The sequence below is a fragment of the Antechinus flavipes genome, chromosome 2 (genome assembly GCF_016432865.1).
Source record: "Antechinus flavipes isolate AdamAnt ecotype Samford, QLD, Australia chromosome 2, AdamAnt_v2, whole genome shotgun sequence".
In the NCBI taxonomy this organism is placed as follows: Eukaryota; Metazoa; Chordata; class Mammalia; order Dasyuromorphia; family Dasyuridae; genus Antechinus; species Antechinus flavipes.
In genome coordinates, this window is record NC_067399.1 from 368,140,908 (window position 1) to 368,160,543 (window position 19,636).

Genomic DNA, 19,636 nt, shown 5'->3' on the forward strand with positions numbered 1-19,636 from the left:
GGTACATTTTTAAATGTTATATGTTTTTGAACAAGTTAAAAGGAGGTTGGCCTAAATGAACTCTAAGGGTTCTTCTAACTTATAAGATGCTAGATTTCTGTGAAATACATTTCAGAAAAATCCACTTAATGGAACAATTGGATAAATTAAAAATTTGTATCCTATCTTATTTTAGGATTTAGTTATCTGAAGCTGATTATCCAGTTGGTGATTTATCCAATATAACCTATCAATGAATAAACAAATAAAACAGGGTGTCCAACCCGGGGCTCAGTTGCCCCTACCTTGTGATTTGAGGAGAAATGGAAAAGAAATGGATCTGAATTGGCAAATTTATGGGCTTGTTAGGGTATGAGGAGAATACATGAATATTATTTAAATTACATAAAATGATTTAAATAACCACATAAAATAGCATATACTAACTTCCAAATAACTAACAATTGTAGGAACTGAAGGGAGAGGGGATGTTTCTGGATGGGGGTGGTCAGGGAGGACCTTCTGAAGGAGACAGGATTTAAGATTGAGCTTGAAAAATGACTTATAATTGTAATCCATAGGGATATAATTTATCCCCCTTATTTTACAGATGAGGAAATTGAGGCTGGGAAATGAAGTGATTCAACTAATCCTAGTTGGGATTAGAATGGGAACTTGAAGTTCCTGTGTCCAACTCTTTCCAGAACCTCATAGCAGAAAGAAACTATGTGAGTAAAGTGTCAGTGGTCTATCTGGAGTAGGGATCCCTTCTTGTTCTTTAGGTGGGCCTTGGCTTGTCTTGAGGCTGTAGCAGAATCACCAGACCAGAGACTTTTTTCAGGAAAAAATGGCTGGGTTGGGAGAGGAGATGAGCCCCATCTTGCCCCATCAAGGTAAAAGATCAAGGAGCTGTACAAGGACAGACCCAGATAAAAGGGAGTATTTGGAACATGGGCAGGAGTCATGTCAAAATTGGTCAGAATGCAACCATGGAAGAAAGGGGGAAATTCATCAAGGAAGGGGACAAGATTAGGGTAGCTTTGGTGAGATTTGGAAGTGATTTGTGAATCAGAGCCAATGAATATCTTTGAATTGATTGGGAAAAACATTATGTGAAGAAAAGTCCTTTTTTAGGGATAGCAACTGAACCTGTAATTTCATTACTATAAGAGTATTTTAGTGAGCCCCCATCCATTGCTAGTGAAAATCCCGTCTTATACTACTGCCAAAATTTGGGCAGAGTGAGTGAGTTAACATATTGCTAAGTAACAGGTCATCAGAGGGCATTTTGACTATTTAGTGAACTGAGTATTGTGGAATGGACCAATGAACTAGGTGCAGAGAACCCAGATGGGAAAATCCTAGTAGGAGTATGTATGCTGGAAGTGAATGACATTCTCATTTTTATGTAGGCTGCTAGATTTGGCTGCCTGGGGAATCGCAATAAGCTTAATAAAGGCCTGGGCAACTTCAATTAAGGGTTATATGTGAGAAGATGTAACTTGCAGGGGTCCTCAAACTATGGCCCGCGGGCTAGATGCAGCAGCTGAGGACAATTATCCCCCTCACTCAGGACTATGAAGTTTCTTTATTTAAAGGCCCACAAAACAAAGTTTTTGTTTTTACTATAGTCCGGCCCTCCAACAATCTGAAGGACAGTGAACTGGCCCCCTATTTAAAAAGTTTGAGACCCCTGAATTGTAAGGGATAGTAAACTGACAAAGTAAATAGAAGGCTAGACCTGGAGGCAGGAAAATTTGAGTTCAAATTCAGCCTCAGATACCTATTAGTTGTGTGATCCTGGGCAAGTCACTTAAATCTGTTTGTCTTAGTTTCCTCATCTGTGAAATGAACTAGAGAAGGAAATGGCAAATCATTCCAGTACCTTTGCCAAGAAAACTCCAAAAGTGATCACAAAGAGTCACATAACTGAATAATAAAGGATTTAAAAGTTATTCAGCCTGAGACTAGGGAGCTTTTTAGTTTCTGTGGGCTATTATTTCTGAATTTAAATATTCTCTATTTCCTGATTAAATCCTGGAAAGTACTCTTGTAGATTCTGAAATATGCAGAGATAAAGGGGAGAAGGAAAATAAGTGAGGCCAGAACATTGGAGAGAGTGACAGTGACAGGAAGAGAAGAAAAGGTAATTAGGATCTAGATATGATATAGACCATTTTTTTTTACTTGATAGGTGATTTAATTGACTAATCAATTAATATAAGAAACTTCTGGAGAGGAAATTCCAATCTATCAATGCAAATCAGCAACTTCTCTATAATTTATAATCTTAAAAATGACTTGGAGGATTAAGAGATGAATTCATTAGCAGGTGGTCCCATAGCCAGTAAGTGTCAGAGATAGGATGTGAAGCCAGGGCTTCCTGACTCTGAGGCCAATGAATACCACTCGGCCTCTCATATGTATCACAGCTTCATATATTTAGAGCTTCAAGAGACCTTAGTATTTAGTGTACCTAGCTCTCATAAAACAAGAATTGAGGGAATGGAGACCAAGAGAGTTTAAATAACTTATCTAAGACAACTGGAATTCAAGCTCAAGGTCTCAGATCTCAAATCGAGTGTTCTTGATCTCTGAGCCAATGAGGCTGAGGAGTCAAGAAGGTGGGAGAATCTGGGTCTCGAGTTAATATTCAAAAATTAGGGCAGATTAACAGAAGTAGCTTGGAATAGTGGGAAACAGTAGACTTGCTATCAAAAGATCTGAGTTCCTATCCCTAACTTTGTTACCCTATGAACCTTAAATCAAAGAGGTATCAATTTTCTGGTTTTTAAAATGAGGAGATTGGATCGGGTGATATCTAATGTTTTTCTGCCTAAATTATGTGAAACGATCTTCAGTGACTTGATGAAGAGACCTATTATGGACTAAGGAAGGTGCAAAAGGAGAAAACACTTTGTCAGAAGGTGAGACTCATCTCTTGACCTGGGACTAAGAAAAGGAACTGGAACTTCAAGAAGGCTCAGGGCCATATACTTCACAGAACATCACTTATTTTCCCTTTTCCTAACCCTACAGGATCATAAGGCTTACAAATTGAGGTTGAATTTGAACTCAGTTCCTCTTGACTCCAGGTTTCTTGCCTTTACATTTGGTACTCTATCTACAACACCACTTAGCTGCATGAAATTCTTCTCTTATTTCTTCATTCTTCTCAATCTAGTTTCCTCTTTTTATATACAAATTCTTCCTCCCATGGTTCACTTGAATTCAAATCTAGTCTCATATACTTTTTTAAGCTGTGTGAACTTGGGCAAGTCATTTAAGTCTGTCTAGCTCAGTTTCCTCAACTGTAAAATGGGAGCAATAATAGCAACCTACCTGGAAGGGTTGTTGTGAGGATCAGATGAGGAAATATTTGTAAAATGTTTAGCACAGTGTCTGGCATATAGTTGGTGCCTAATAAATGCTTCTTCCCTTCCCCCCTTCCCTTTTCTCTCCCCTCTTACAAGATGGGGGAGGGGCACAGTTTTCAGCAGGAACAATATTGGTTAGGGGAGTCCTTGCTAGGCAATGATTGGCTGGTGATCAGAACAGTGACAATTCAGGATCTTGCTCAAAGTTCATTATTTTTTTCCCCTAGAACAAAAACAAAAGGAAACTTAACTATGTAATTATAGTGACCAAGCTTGGCCCTGGAGAAGAGTAGAGAAAATTTAAATTTTCTCCCTTCTGCAGAAATGGAAGATAATGGAAGTATAATACTGCATATATTGTCAGATATGGTTTATGTGTTGGTTAGTTTTGCTGAACCACCTTTTCTTTTTACATCTTTGTTACAAGATGGCTTTCTGAGTATTTTTAGAAATGAAGGGAATATTCAAAAATGAAAGATGTCAGTAAAAATAGTGTTAAAACAAACTCTTTGTGATTCCTGAGAGAAGTTCTAGACCAGTGGTTCTCAAACTTTTGTTTTCAGTATCTTTATCCTATTAAAAATTATTGAGGATCTCTCCAAAGAGTTTTTGTTTATCTGGATTATATTTATAGACATTTACCATATTGGAAATAAAAACTATTTTTGAATTTGTAGACCCTCTAAAAGGGTTTCAGAGATCCCCAAGATTCTCTAGGCTATACTTTGAGAACCACTGTTCTAGACCATCCTGATCAGTGTTTCCCAAACTTATTTGGATATGGTTCACTTTGGCGCTTAAAATATAAGTTGACTCATGATCCTCAGATGAAGAGACTAGATTGTTGAAAGATCCCAGAAGATAAGGGAAGGGAATCTTTGGAGCAAAATAGAGGTAGGTGTAACAGCTAACTCAAAGGATATTTACATAAGACTCTCCTCTTTGGTTGAGAATCAGTTAATGTTCCATATCTTTGTGAGGGATGGAGTTATAAGAGCTTAAAAGAGAAAAGATCCTGATTTCTAAGAGAGAGAGAGAGAGAGAGAGAGAGAGAGAGAGAGAGAGAGAGAGAGAGAGAGAGAAACAGAGAGAGAGAGACAGAGAGACAGACAGAGACAAAGAGAAGACATGTGATTCTAGATTCTCTTTAGCTCCCTGAAAACAGAAAAAGACTCTGGGAAGAAGCTGTATGTAAAAGGATCTGGTGACCTCAATCATGTCCTTACCCCCAGCTTACCACCCTGGGAATTTTGGCTGCAAGGGAGGCAGGAATAGCTATCTCTAGAGTCTCCTCTCTTCCTTCTCCAAAGAAGACTGATTCCTGCCAGGAGGAGAAGCAGGAGGTTGGGGTCAGATGATCCCATTTTGCTCTCTTCAAAGAGAGGAGTGACTGGGCTATAATTTTATCTATCTGCTCTCTTAAATATAGCTAGAGTAAGAGAAATAATTTTAAAGTTCAAACTGTGCTGCTGATGGCTATCCCTTAATGGGAAAGAGTGCCCCAAGCTATATGTTCAAGGCTTGACTCCTTTCACAATGAACACATGTAGTAAATAGCAAACAGACCCATTTATCCCATTCAACAGCAAAACAGAAATCAGAGAAAGTATACATAGGAAAATATGTATTAGATAGCACACAGAGCAAATGATGCCTTCTATTGGGAATAAGATAACTCAGCTCGACCAAGAGAAAGTCTTAGATCTCCTTCCTGGTGTCTCTAATACAGCAAGCTAAGAAAATAGATATGATTGAGGTCATCAGCTCCTTTACATATTGACTTCTTGCCAAAAATCTTTCTCTTCTTTCAGAGACCCAAAGAGAATTCATAATAAAGTCTCTACTCCTTTGAAGCTGGCAGCCTGATGATCCTGATCTCTACCTCATCCCCAAACTTTCCCCAACTCTGCCCCGTCCTAAAAGCATAGAGCATTGAGTGATAAATCTCCACCAATGAGAAAATTTTACTCAAGTCACTTTTGAGGCAGCCATTAGAGAAAATGAAGCCTGTTTTTCATGTGGATTGTTAGGCATAATCATTTTTCAAACATACACATATATACACATAATTTGATATTTAATATTAAGAGGGGGAAAATTGCTAATAGCAGAATTTCCTCACAGAATATGTTAGCATAATTAGGGAAGAAGGAAAAGGAAAAGAATATGCATTTGTAAAGTGCCTATTATGTGCCAATCACTGTGCTAAGTGCTTTTTAAAAAATTAAGTAATTTGCTTATGATCACATAACTAGTAAAATCTGATCCTTACAATAATCCTTTGTTATTATTATTCTCATTTTACAGTTGAGGAAACTGAGGCAAAAAGAAATTAAATAATTTGCTTATGATCACACAGCTAGTAAAATTTGATCCTTACGATAATCCTTTGCTATTATTGCTCCTATATTATAATTGAGGAAATTGAGGCAAACAGAAATTAAGTAATTTGCCTATGATCACATAGCTAGTAATAATAGTCTGAAGATTAGATTTGAACTCCAGACTCAGCACTCTATGCACTATGGCACCTCTTAGATGCCCTGGACTATTGTACAAAGCCTCCTAATTGTTTTCTCTATCTTAGCCTCTCCATCCTGAATGTACAACCTGAGTAATCTTCCTAATGTGTCTCTTCTACTCTAAAGTCATTCCTAGCTTCCCAGCACCTACCAGAGTACATAAACTCCCTAACCCTACATCTGAGGCTCTCTCCAATCTGGTTATTCCTCCATTAACAAATACTTGATTGGCTGTAGTCCACCCTGGCACCTCCTTCCCATTCCAAGTAAAAAAGAATGATTATAGAACTTTCCAAGACCTCTCTTTTGTACTTATCTCACTCTTTTTTATATCATAGATTTTAGTATTGTTTCTCTATTTGAAATATGGGGAAAAATTTCCCCTTTACAATGTAAATGTTTTGAAAGTAGGTCCTGAGTTGTAGAATAATAATAATAGCTTTTATAGAGTGCTAAGGTTTACAAAGTGTTTTAAAGATATAATTTGATTTTATCCTTAGGAAAAACCCTAGGAGGTAAAAACAAACAAACAAAAATTATTAAGCACCTACTATCTGCCAGGTACTACTCTAAATGCTTTACAAATATTTTATTTTATTCCTAGGACAACTCTCTGAGGTGAGTATTTATTATTCTCAATTTACCAACTAAAGCAGGCAGAGGTTAAATAATTTCTTCAAAATCACAAAGATACTAAGCATCTGAGGCTAAATTTAAATTCAGTTTTGTCCTGATTCTATCCACCATCTAGCTAAGTCTTATCTCTCTTTGTACCTCTCATAATAAATAGTGCCAAGTAGTAACTTATCAAGCAAAACATAAGGATTCCATAGGATATTAAATGAAAAATACTAGAGAATTAAAGGGAAAATCCTGCCTAGGAATGAGTGAGCTAGAGAATGCAATTAGAGCAGGCCTTATGATGATTCATACTTCAAATGGAATGGAATTCCTCAAATTATTGAAGATTTTGGGTCACATCATCCAGCCATATATCCCAACCATGTCCACAGTCAAAATTAGAGATGAACAGTTGGAAGAGATAGAGTCCATGAGACTGTGAGTTCCTTGAGAGTAAAGTCTTTTTTCTGCCTTTTTTGGTTTTGCTAGTATTGAGAATAATGCTTAGCAAATTGTAAGTGCTTAATAATTGTTTGCCAATTGACTGAATGCCTGAATGAAGGGACCTTATAGGTCACTAAATGGTCTCCTCTCCCCCATTTTACAGATGAGGAAACTGGAGCCTTGAAATTTTAAATGACCCACCCAGAATCTCACGGGTTACCTTTCCCCACATGCACCAACTTGCCAGACTGAAGAATCATAACAGAAGAAGTGTTGAGATATAATTACTTTTTCCCCTCTTGAGCCTGACGTTGCATTTCCTGAAGTCCATCAACTGCTTGGTGAAAATCGAATACTGTTAAGGGAAAAGGAGATTGGAGAAGAAGAGAAGCTGTTAGAAGGGGGACACCAGCAGGATCACTGTCAACATTAGAAAAGAAATGGGAGAAGTTTGGAAGTGGGAGGCCTTTTGATGAAGCAAAAAGAACATTTCTGGGGGAGAAGGGAGTGTCAGGGGTCTGAGTTTTCATTCTAGCTCCACTGCTCCCCTACGATATTACCTAAAGCAAACAACTTGACGTCTCTGGGTTTCAGTTTCTTCCCCTGTAAAGTGGAGAATAACAATCCTTCCCTGGCTGATTTTATGGGGCCAATGGGGAATCCTATGAAATAATGCATGGTAAAGAGAGTTGGAAACAATAAAAGCTCTATATACAACATGAAAAAATGGGCATTGCTGAACTCTGCCCAGCACAGAAAAGGATGGTGACAAAAGTCATTGCCTTTTGGAGTAGAACGAGCTAATTATGGAACTGACAGATCAGGAATTTTTTCCCTTTGACTAATAAATTGAGGAGAAAGGTTATACTATGGGACTGGGAAAGGAAGTGCTTACTCTTCTCATTTATTTGATTTTCAGGGCAGTGTAGTCCACTGGAAAAAGCACTAGTACTAGTAGTCTTGGTTCTTCTACATGTTAGTTAACGTGACTTTGAGCAAATCAGTTCCCTGAGTCTCAGAGCTACTCACTATAAAACAGAAATAAAACTTGTACAATTTACATTCTAGAAATATTATGAGAAAAGTATCATATAAACCTTAAAGCTCAGTAGAGATGGGAAGGAACTATTTCTATTTGTCTTTGGAAAGGGGGTACTCACCAATGTGGGCTCTGTCTGAAATGATGAGTCTTTTTTCCCAGTCTTTCAGACCTGCCAAAGACAGAACCCATAGCTGAGACTTTGTGATATCTTAATTATGGTGAAAGGATAGAAGAAAATGGCTTTCTTTTTTGTTAGATCTCTCTGATCTTTCTACCTCTCCTGGTAACATATGTGCCTTTGTGTAGCATGATCTAAAACATCACTGATAAATTATTTTCGTGCTGGCATATACTGTAATTCTGGGGTTTTTTCCCTTTTTTTTGGCTGAGGCAATTGGGGTTAAGTGACTTGCCAGGGTCACACAGGCTAGGAAGGGTTAAGTGTCTGAGGTCACATTTGAACTCAGGTTCTCCTGAGTTTAGGGCTGGTGCTCTATCCACTGCGCCACCCAGCTGCACCATATACTGTAATTCTGTCATGAATTCATTATGGCCTCAACGTATCTTGACTATATCAATGCTTCTCAAACTTTTGGGATTCAGGACCTCATGACACTTTTTTAAATTTTGAGGATCCCAAAGAGCTTTGGTTTACATGGAATATATCTATCAATGTTTGGTAAAACTGGTAAATTTTAAAAGTATTTATTAATTCATTTAAAAATAACAATATATAGTGTAAGATTATAATAACATTATATTGCTCTATTCCTGGAAATACAATGATCAAAGACAAAATTCCAAAGAACTCATCATGAAAAATTCTATCTTCACAGAAAGAACTGATAAGAGTCTAATGCAGAAGAAAGCATACTGTTTTTTCACTTTGGTTTTTTTTTTCATTTTTTGTTTTCAACATGACTGACAGAAATGTTTTATATGATTTCATATTTATAACCTATATCAAATCATTACATCTCAGGGAGAGAATTTGAAACTAAAATTTTAAAAAAATGAATGTTAAATATATAGGACTGCTTGCCATCTAGGGGAGGGGGTGGACGGAGGGAGGGGAAAAATCAGAAGAGAAACGAGTGCAAGGGATAATGTTGAATTATCCAGGCATGGATTCTGTCAATATAAAGTTATTATTAAATAAAATAAAATAAAATATTAATAAAAAATGAATGTTAAAAATTGTTTTTATGTATAATTGGGAAAAATAAAATATATTTTAAAAATAACAACAATAAACTCATTACAAATGAACACAAATGGTGTATTTTAACAAAACTTTCCAAAACAAAGAAATTTAATGAGAAGAATGATATCATTTTGCATATTTTTGCACTTCTTTTTAATGTGTAGCTTAATAGATGACAGCTGGATTTTCATATTTGCTCTGCATCCAATCTGTTGGGATATGTTGTTTTGATTGACATATATGAAAAAAGTACTATATTACAGATATGTAGTTGGAAAAGGGAATAGTATTTTAGGAGGCAAACTACATCTTAATATTATTTAAAAAATAATTTTAACTTTGCAAAACCTCAGTAAGGACCTCAGAACTTCTAGAGATCGGCAGATGACACTTTGAGAACTGTTGGTCTATACTTTCTGTCCTCAAATATGGATTTTGCTTACACTGTGAGGATGTCATAGAGTAAGAATCCTTTAAAGACAGGAAGCGATGAGGTTGAGAAGGACTTTATATTTGATTCTGGAAGTAATAGGGAGCCCCTAGTGTTTATTGAGTAGGAGGAGGAGAAGTGACATCAAACTTAAGAAAATTGGCAGCTGAGTGGAGGATGGATTGGAGTACAGAGAGATTTGAGGCAAGGAGATCAATTAGAAGGCTGCTATAATAGACCAGGTGAAGAAAAGTGATGAGAGTCTGCACCAGGATAGTGGTAAAGTGAAAAGAAAGAAGGGAATATGAGTGAGAAATGATGTGAACCTAGAAATCAAAAGATTTGACAACAGAGTAGATACATGGAGTGAATGAGAATGAGGAGTTGAGGATGCTATTTTGGATTGTGAAGCAAGGGGATTTGGTAGATGGTAGTGCCTTTGGCAGTAATAGTAAATTTGGGAAGAAGGGAGGATTTGGAGGAAAAGATAAGAAGCTCCTTTTTGAATATGTAGAGTTTGTGATGACTTTGAAGCATCCAATTTGAGATATCCAAAAATCACTTGGTTATATGGCGCTGAAACTCAGGAAAAAACTAAGGAGATATATATTTTTTGTATGGATCTATAGAGATGGTAAATAAATCCTCACAGGCTAATGAAATCACCAGGTCAAATAGTATAGAGGGAGAAAAGAAGAGATACCTGAACAAAGCTTTATGGGATACCCACATTTAGTGGGTATAACATAGATTAAGTTCTGGAATAGGAGAGATCAGATAGGTGGCAGGAGAATAAAAAAAGAATAATATAATAAAAACAGGGTTGAGGTTTGGCAAGGTATGATCAAAGACAGACAAGGAATTACTGAGCAAAGAATAGTATAGAGTTGAATTGGTTCACCAAGGAGTTAAGCTGGGGAAAGAAGGAAAGCATTGCTAGTGAAAGAGTAATAATCTGGAGGAAAACTGAGGGATGAAGGGATTAGGGATCATAAGTATGAAGAACAGGTTTAGAAGTTATAAGGCATGGAAAAGATGGAATGACAAGCTATTATAATCTGATGAAGGGATTTGGATCCTCTCAACAATTCTAAAATGTGATACCCTAAACTGCACTCAGTACCCCATGAGTGATTTGAACAGGGCAAAGGACAATAAGACCATCAGTTCTCTCATTTAAACATAATCCTTTTGGCAAGGTCAATTCAGATCCTTTTAGCTTCTCGGGGCTGCCATATCACTTTTGAATTACATTAAGCATTGCAAAAGAGGCTTTTAAAAATAAAAAGCCTATGTCTTTTTTCAAAATCTATTGTCTAAAGATATCTTCTACAATTACTTGGACAATGATTTTTTTAGAAATTCAAGCAGAAGATCTTGTTAGATTTGGTCCGGTGTTCTAGCCTCTCAAGATCTTTCTGGGTAGCAACTCTGCCAACAATTCTGTGGTCATATGTCTTCACTTGGTTTTTAAATCAAAATACTCTTAACTTATCTAATAGGTTCAGTGTATAAGTGAAAGATAAAGGGGATAATTGGTAACAATTAGATAACTGTAGATTGTGGAGATATTTAGTACTAGTGTCCATTTGAATGGTTTTAGGAAGATTCTAAAGATCACCAAAGTAGGATAAAAAACCAGACACTGGTATTCTCAAACTAAACTGCCAACCATTCAAACTCCACTGCAGAGAGTGCAACTCCATTGGTCTGGCTACTTTTTTTGAATGCCAAACATATGCTTGCCAAAAAGATTATTTTATGGAGGGCAAATGCTCACATAGTGGTCAGAAAAAGTGATACAAAGACATTCTCAGAGTCTCTTTTAAGAACTTTGAAACTGATTCTGTGACATGGGAGACACAGGACTCCCCAGAATGGTAAGCCCTTATCAGAAAAGGTGCTACGCTCTAGGAACAAAGCAGAACTGAAGTAGTTCAAAATAAATGCAAGAAGCTAAAATTTAGAGATTCCACCCCTAATGTTCACAAGGACTCTTTGCATCTGATGTGTGATAGAGATTTTGAGCTCATATTGGCCTGATCAGCCTCAGTCAGACTTTAATATAGTGATATTATTTTGGTTCTCTTCAAGAACAAAGGACAACCACCATTGATCTGAGCCATGTATCCATATAAGTTTTATACTTGGATCTTACTCTATAAGACTTAAGTAAATCAGATAATCAATGTGATCAGCTGGGCAACCCAAATGAAAACACTCCTATACTTTTGCCGGAATAATCTGGTGACTTGAGCTATTGAAGTGGTCCCAAATTCTCAAATATTTGAAGAGAACTAACTTAGAGAGGAGTTAGTCCATGAAATACTTTCTCAGGACCTAAGGCCATGGGAAGAGTGGATGTGATTTTCAGAGTAAAGGAAGCAAAGATATGCTAGACTTACCTTTCTTTTCATTTTTTTCTGCTTCTTCAAATAGGCCAGGTAAATGGATGACCACACCATTGCCTGAGAGACACACATGAAAGAGAGGTTTATTGCTTAAATATAGGAACTGAAAAAAGTTTGCCTCCTTATGGGGGATTTTCTCCATTTAAAAAAAATATTCCTGAAGTATTTTTGATCATCTCAGAAAATGCTTCTCCCTGGGGCATCCCAATATGATTTTAAGTAAAAGAACTATTTGTGTGTGCCCTTGGTCTCTGAATGACCCATTGTAGAGTCATGACCAGGACAAATACTTTATTCTCCTTCCTGCCAGTCTTTCCAATTTTCCCTCCTTGTTGTTCTTTACACACTCTCTATCCTCTATCTTTATATTCTTCTCTATGCCTGTAGTCCTTTTTTTCCTTCAAGACTCCACAGAAGTACCATTTTCCATACCACGCTTTTTCAGATTTCTCGCATTACTAATCAGTTTCTCTTTCTCTCTCTCTCTCTCTCTCTCTCTCTCTCTCTCTCTCTCTCTCTCTCTCTCTCTCTCTCTCACACACACACACACACACACACACACACACATCCTATTAAATCTCATTTTAAATGACTTCATATTCTAGCAGTAGGAATGAAAGTTGACTCTCTGGGTTCCAGTTCTAGCTCTGTCATTTTTTCACTAAATAAACTTGTTCATGTAAATTGATGAAGTCATGGTTGAGAACTGGAAGGAATCTTAGAGGTGACCTAGACCAAGAGGTTTATTTTACTTCATTTATTTTGGTTTCATTTATTTTATTCTGTATCAGTTAGTATTCATGGCTCATTAGAAGATAATAATATTCCATTACATTCATATACCAGTGGTTCCCCAGGTGACAGATATTCTTTTTATTGGACTTAGTTTTGATTTCTGAATTTTTGAGGGATATGACTGGTAATGGGATTGTTAGGTCGAAGGTTATGAACAATTCAATCACTTTCCTTGTATAATTTCATTCACAATTCTACCAACAGTGAGTGGTATTGGAATGTCTATATTCTCACCTTTGCCACTAAGGGCAAAATATTGTAAGTGATTTAATTATATTTTCAAATATCATTTAATTTGCCATTCTTTTTTAGAAAACTTCATTTCTTTGACCAGTTATCTATTGGAGAATGGGTCCCAGTGTTATTTATATATATATATTATATGTGTATTAGTTCTCTATATATCTTGAATATCAACTTTTTCCTAGTTGACAGATTCTGTTTTTTAAATTAAAATTTTTCCTTTTCTTCTTTCCACCTTCTTTCCTTATTGAGAAAAAAGAAAAAACTCTATCAAAATTTGTAGTCAAGCAAAACAAATTTCCACATTAGTTATATTCAAAAATTATTTCTCAGGCTTTCATCTCTCTATCAGATGGTTAAATAACACATTTCCTTATGTCTCATCTGGAATCATGATTAGTTGTTGCTTTGATCAGATTTCATTTTTAAAGTATTTTTTATTAAAACTTTTGATTTTCAAAACATATGCATGGATAATTTTTCAACATTAACCATTGCAAAACCTTATATTCCAAATTTTTCTCTCCTTTCTCCCCACCCCGCCCCCAGGATGGCAACTAATCCAATATATATGTTAAACATGTTAAAAATATATGTTAAATCCAATATATGTATACATATTTATACAATTATCATGCTGCACAAGAAAAATCAGATTTGATCAGACTTCTTAAACTTTCAAAATTGTTTATCCTTAAAATATTGTTATTATGCAAATTGTTCCATTGGTTCTTTTCACTTCACTCCATATGAGTCCTGAAACTCTACTCTTTATCAATTGTTATAGGTACAATATTCTATTACATTCATACACTTGGTTTATTTAGCCATCTTCCAATTGATAGATACTTCCTCAATTTTCAATTCTTTACTACCTTAAAAGGAACTGAAATGAATTTTAAAAATATATTTGGTTCCTTTTCCTCTTTCTTTGGTCTCTTGAGGATAAAAGTAAATATAATGGCTGGATCAAAGCATATACATATTTTAATAGCTTTTGAGGCATAAGACCAAATTGCATTTCAGAATGGCTAGAACTGCACCAAGTGCAGTACTACCAACAAATGCAATAAATGCAAATTTGTAATTTCCCCTTTTATTGTGAACTTTGCCAATCTGATTGGTGTGAGAAAGAATGCTAGAGTTCTTTTAATATTAATTTCTCTAATTATTAGTGATCTAAAGAATTTTTCCATATGGTTATTAATTGAATTTCTTTCTCTGAAAAGTATCTGTTCATCTTTTTGGACCATTTATTGACTGGGAAATGGCTCTTACTCTTATAAATTTGACTCAGTTCTCTATATATCTCAGAAATGAGAACTTCATCATAGAAACTTTCTTCAAAGTTTTTTTCTTCTTATTTACTTCTCTTCTAATCTCAGCTCCATTGGTTTTGCTTATGCAAAACTTTAAAATTTTGTGTTAAAATTTCCATTTTACTTTCTGTCATCCTTTATGTCTAAGTCATATGCCCATTTATAGCTTATTTTAGTATGTGGTGTAAGATGTTGGTGTAGGTCTAGTTAATGCCAAATTGCTTTCCATTATTCTCAAAAGTTTTTTTTCAAATGATGATTTATTATTCCAAAAACTGAGACCTTGGGGTTTATTAAATACTAGGCTTCTATGCTCATTTTCCTTTGTATATTGTGTATATAATCTGTTCCATTGGTCAACCTTTCTATTTCTTACTCAGTTCCAAATGTTTTGATCATTACTGTTTTGTTTCTTTCTTATTTTTTCATCATTTTCCTATAGATTCTTGAAATTTGTTCCTCCAGAAAATTTTAATTTTTCTAACTTTATAAATTAATTTTATTGGTACTGATATGGTACTAGAAAGTAAATTAATTTAGGTAGATAGTATTGACAGAGTCTCTTCTAATCATTCACATTTAGACTTTTGAATTTTATTTAATCAAATTGTCAGTGTTGTCTTTTATGATCTCTATCCCTTGTTTGTTTAAGAATGTAACCTGAGAAAATCTTGAGTTGTCCTTAACTCCCCTCACTTGAGGGGTATCTCAGGGTATATGTGTGTATGTGGGGAAGGGAGAACAGGGGGATAAGAATCTTATTATTCACTTGTTTTATTAAAAAATTAACAAATGAAGTAGGTAGGTGGCACAGTGGATAGAGCACAAGCTTGAAGTCACAAGGACATGAGTTCAAATTTGACCTCAGACACTTAAGACTTCCTAGCTGTGTGACCCTGGGCAAGTCACTTAACCCCAATTGCCTCAGCAAAATAAAAATAAAAAAAAAAATTATAAATAAATTCCATAAAGGTTGGATACTATGTACTAAAGATATGGAACAGTTCAAGAAGACCTAGGTGGGATAATAGATGCTTTCTGCTTCTCCTTAGTTTTAGAAAGAAAGATTTATCTTTCTGAACAGAGCTTCCAAGCCCTCTTCCCCAGTGAGACAATTTCTGTTGTTCCTGAGAAGAGGTGGTTTGGGATTTCAGAAATGCCTGGAAATACTTACATGAAGAGATGCAAAGTGAAGTGAGCAGGACCAGGAGAACATTCTATACAGTAACAGCAACATTGTGTGGTGATCAGCTATGAACAATTAGCTCTTTTCAGCATACAATAATCCAAGACCATTCTAAAGGACTCCTGATGCAAAATACTATGCACATCCAGAGAAAGAACGATGGAGTCTGAATGCAGACTGAAGCATGGTCTTGTTGCTTTCTTTATTTTTTTTTAGTAGTTCTTTTCTTTTGGCCTGTTCTTCTTTCATAACATGATTCATATGAAATGTGTTTTTACATGATGGCACATTCGTGGCCTATATTAAATTGTTTACCATTATAGGGAGGGGAATTGAAGGAGATAATTTGGAAAATTCAAAAAAAATATTAAAAATTTTTACATGTAATTGGAAAAAATGTCATTTAAAAAAAGAAAAAAAAAGAGGTAGTCTGATGGAAGAAACTGGGGACCAGGAATCCTGATAAGTTCAAGTCTTTGTTATGTCATTAATTCCCTGAACAACTCCCAGCAAGTCATTTTCCCTCTTTTTTTCTCCTCTGTAAAATGGGACTGGAGGTAGAATGAGATAACCTCTTAAATTTTTTTCTAGCACTAATATTCTGTGATTCTACCAGAATTTCACAAGTCTCTGTTTCAAAACTTCATTGGTCAGGTCAGGGCTGCACCTACTGAGACACTAAGCCATGAATATTCTAAGGGTACTGATGACCCTAGGAAAGTATCAACATTTTCTCCCTTAGGATGGTGGTAGCGCTTAAACTGAGTGATGTTAATGAGGAGAGAGATGGCACAGTGAATAGAGTACTGAGCCAGAAATTAGAAAGACTTGGGTTCAAAACTAACCTCAGACACTTATTAGCTATGAGACTCTGGGCAAGTCACTCAGTTTCCTCAACTGTAAAGAGGGGATAATAATAGCAACTACTCCTAGGGTTGTTGTGGAGTGTCAGAAAAGATATTTATTAAGAGCTTAGCAAAAAACTTGACACAGAGAAGGCTATTAATAAATCCTTGTTTCTTTGCCTCTAAAGTAGTGATTAGGAACAAATAACAGTGGAAACTTTCTTTAGAAGAAAAGTTGTAGTGAAAGTTATGATTAGAAAGGGAACAGAAAGCCTGTTGTGGTCAAAACAGAGTTCATCGGTTAACCAAATCCCAAGGGCTAGAGTAGACAGAAAAATGCAACTGGTAAACAGCCTAGCAAGTCAGTATAGAGAACAGACACAAAATGAGGGACTGTAGGGTCCCTTTTGGCAGCTGGATGGTGCGGTGGATAGGATGCTGGGTCAGGAGGACCATAGATCAAAGCTGATCTCAGATACTTACTAGTTATGTATACGTGAGCAAGTCACTTAACCCTGTTTGCCTCAGTTTTCTCATCCGTAAAATGAGCTGGAGAAGGAAATGGCAAACCACTCCAATATCTTTGCCAAGAAAACCCTAAAAGGACTCATCAAGAGTCGGACATAACTAAATCAACAATTTCTCCCAAATCTTACTTATTTGGTATGCATCAGCCCTCCCTACTGTCTCCTTCCATTAGACTATGATGCTGGTTTTTCAACTTGTATCTTTCCTAGTGCTGAGCTGTGAGATCCTGGATAAGTAATTTAACCCCTGCCTGCCTCAGTTTCCTCAATATTAAATTTTATATCCTGCACATGACCAGAATGTAATAAAAGTGGAAGGGATGAGGGAAGTGATCTGTTTGTTTAACTTATCCTCTGGGTCAAATTTCACTTTACCCCACTGCCTCTCTGATGACCTATTGCCACCCACTCCTTCCCTTAGAATTTGTGGTTGGTTGTTGTTTGGTATCAAAGAACACCATGATGTCAGGGAGGTGATGTCATGACATGCAAGAGAATTGGACTGAAGTGACAGAGACTTGTGCAAAGGCATCAGCTTCACTTTCCCCTCCAGAGCCAACTGGGTCCAGTGGTCAGATCAGGACGACTGGAGATGCCCTGGATGCAGGGACAGACCAGACACAGAGAAGGCAAATGCCTTTCTGACATGTGTTCTCAAACACAGGAGATTTGTCTCCAGTGGGATTAGACAGAGATGAGTGACTCTGTCATGCAGAGGAGCAACAGGGTATAAGTTACATTATGGGAGTGACTCAAAGCCTTTGGACACGGCTCAGGAACCAAAGGTCATTCAAATGCCAATGGACTCTGTAAGTAATAATTGAAATAAATGGCATAAATGGAAATAGTGGGTCCTAGGACCCAGGTTTAAGTCCTGAATTTGCTATTTGTGAAGTGTGTGACTGTAGACAAGTCATTTTCCACTTCCAGATCTCATTTTTCTTCTTTGTAAATTGAAAGGGTGAGAACAGATGATTCCCAGAGGCTCTTTTCAGCTCCTATTCCCATATGAATATCTAAAGACCGCCTCCTGGCATGTTTCCTAGGATGAGAGGCAACAGCTGCTGCTGGGTCAGGACATTCTGCCTCTTGGTGGGAGAGCACTGAGAACCCTGTGTCCTCCTTGAGTCCAGGGCCGGTGGACTCTCTGCAGGAATTACCTGGCCACTTCCTCAGTATCAGCTACAGATCCAGTAGGCTTTGTTCTAGCTCACCTGAAAAAGTGACACATTCATAGAATCATCTCTTTAGAGTTAGAAAAGACCCTAGTCAATTATTCTCATTTTATAGATGAGCAAACTGAAGCTGAGAGACATTCAACGACTTGCTCAAAGTCACAGTTAAGATTTGGACCTACATGCTAATTCCAAATCCATTCCACTTTTCACTATCTGTCAAGTTTACCTTTGGCTGCAGAGTTTCATGATGACTCTTTGCTAGTAATATCTGGAAGATGCTCAACTGGGAGGGAGGCTTAGAACAGGAGAAAAAGATCTATGACCATGGGTTCTAGATTTAAGGTTCTAGATGTGTTTACTGATCTAGAGCCTAAAGTTGAATTTTTAGACTAGGAAGAGACCCTGAAAGTCAGTCACTACATCCCTCTTCTTCACAAATGGGCAAACTAAGGCACAGGAAGGGAAATAAAGGACTTGTTCAAAGAAGGGAAAAATAAAAGAGCTAGAATTGGAATCCAGGTTCTCTGCCTCCAACTCCAGAGCTATTTCCATTTCATCATCCTGTCTTTGCAAGAACTATAGCATCTCAATAATGTGGTGATTCAAGGCAATTCCAATGGACAGGATGGAAAATGCCATCCACATCCAGAGAGAGAACTATGGAGACTGAATGTGCATCAAAGCATAGTATTTTCATTTTTTTAGTTGTTATTTGTTTAATTGTTTTTCCCTCGTTTTTTTTCTTTCATGTTTTGATCTGATTTTTTGTGTGCAGCGTCATGAACATGAAAATATGTTTTGAGGATTGCAAAAAACAAAAACAAAATTAAAACTAAAGAATCTAAAAACTAAAAAACTAAAAACTAAAGACCTGCTTGTTGCAACTTAGGATAATAAAATTTGAGCCAAAGATCATTTAGTCTAGGTTGTCAAAAAAAAAAAAACTACAATAAAAAACCAATCAACATCCCTAAACAAGAGCAAAATTGAATAGTTTCTGACATTCCTTCCAGTCAAATGTGCATTAGGGCCAACTCATTCAGGCTAGAAAGAGCCAATTGTTAAATTTTCAGTGTGAGCATTTTACTGAGAACACAAAAACTGGCAAATACTACAAATTTGGACTTGATATTTATTGTTTTGTTGATTTTCTAGACTTAAGAATGTGATGGAGGAAAAATGTTAGCAATGTGTGTTAAACTTTTTTTTTACTCTTTTAGATTTATTTAAGTACTTGCTAGAATTACAGTGGTAACTTTGCCCCCAAAATTTTAAATTACAATTTATACAATGTAATTATAAAATTTTGTTCTATTAATGAAAATTGTGACTATTTCATATCTTTATAGAGTTTTAATTTTATAATGGGATATTTTATAAGAATTAAAAGGAATAATCCAGCAAGATCTTGTATGCTTTATATTACCTGGAAGATATAATTTTAAATTTTTTCATTTTATAAAATTTTAAAATTAAAATAACATTTTATTTTATTTTTTTCAGTTAAATATAT

The 19,636-nt window shown here is 36.1% G+C and overlaps 1 protein-coding gene across 1 annotated transcript in view; it reads right to left on the reverse strand.

Moving 5' to 3' along the window:
• The window catches only part of ADSS1 (adenylosuccinate synthase 1), an 84,304-nt gene that overhangs the window by 16,273 nt on the left and 48,395 nt on the right, over positions 1–19,636 (reverse strand). The window contains exons 3-5 of the mRNA XM_051978266.1: positions 12,025–12,087; positions 8,104–8,154; positions 7,232–7,298 (exon numbers count right to left, since the gene is read on the reverse strand). Of these exons, the coding sequence (XP_051834226.1) occupies positions 7,232–7,298; positions 8,104–8,154; positions 12,025–12,087 (181 nt within the window). The remainder of the gene's footprint in view (positions 1–7,231; positions 7,299–8,103; positions 8,155–12,024; positions 12,088–19,636) is intronic.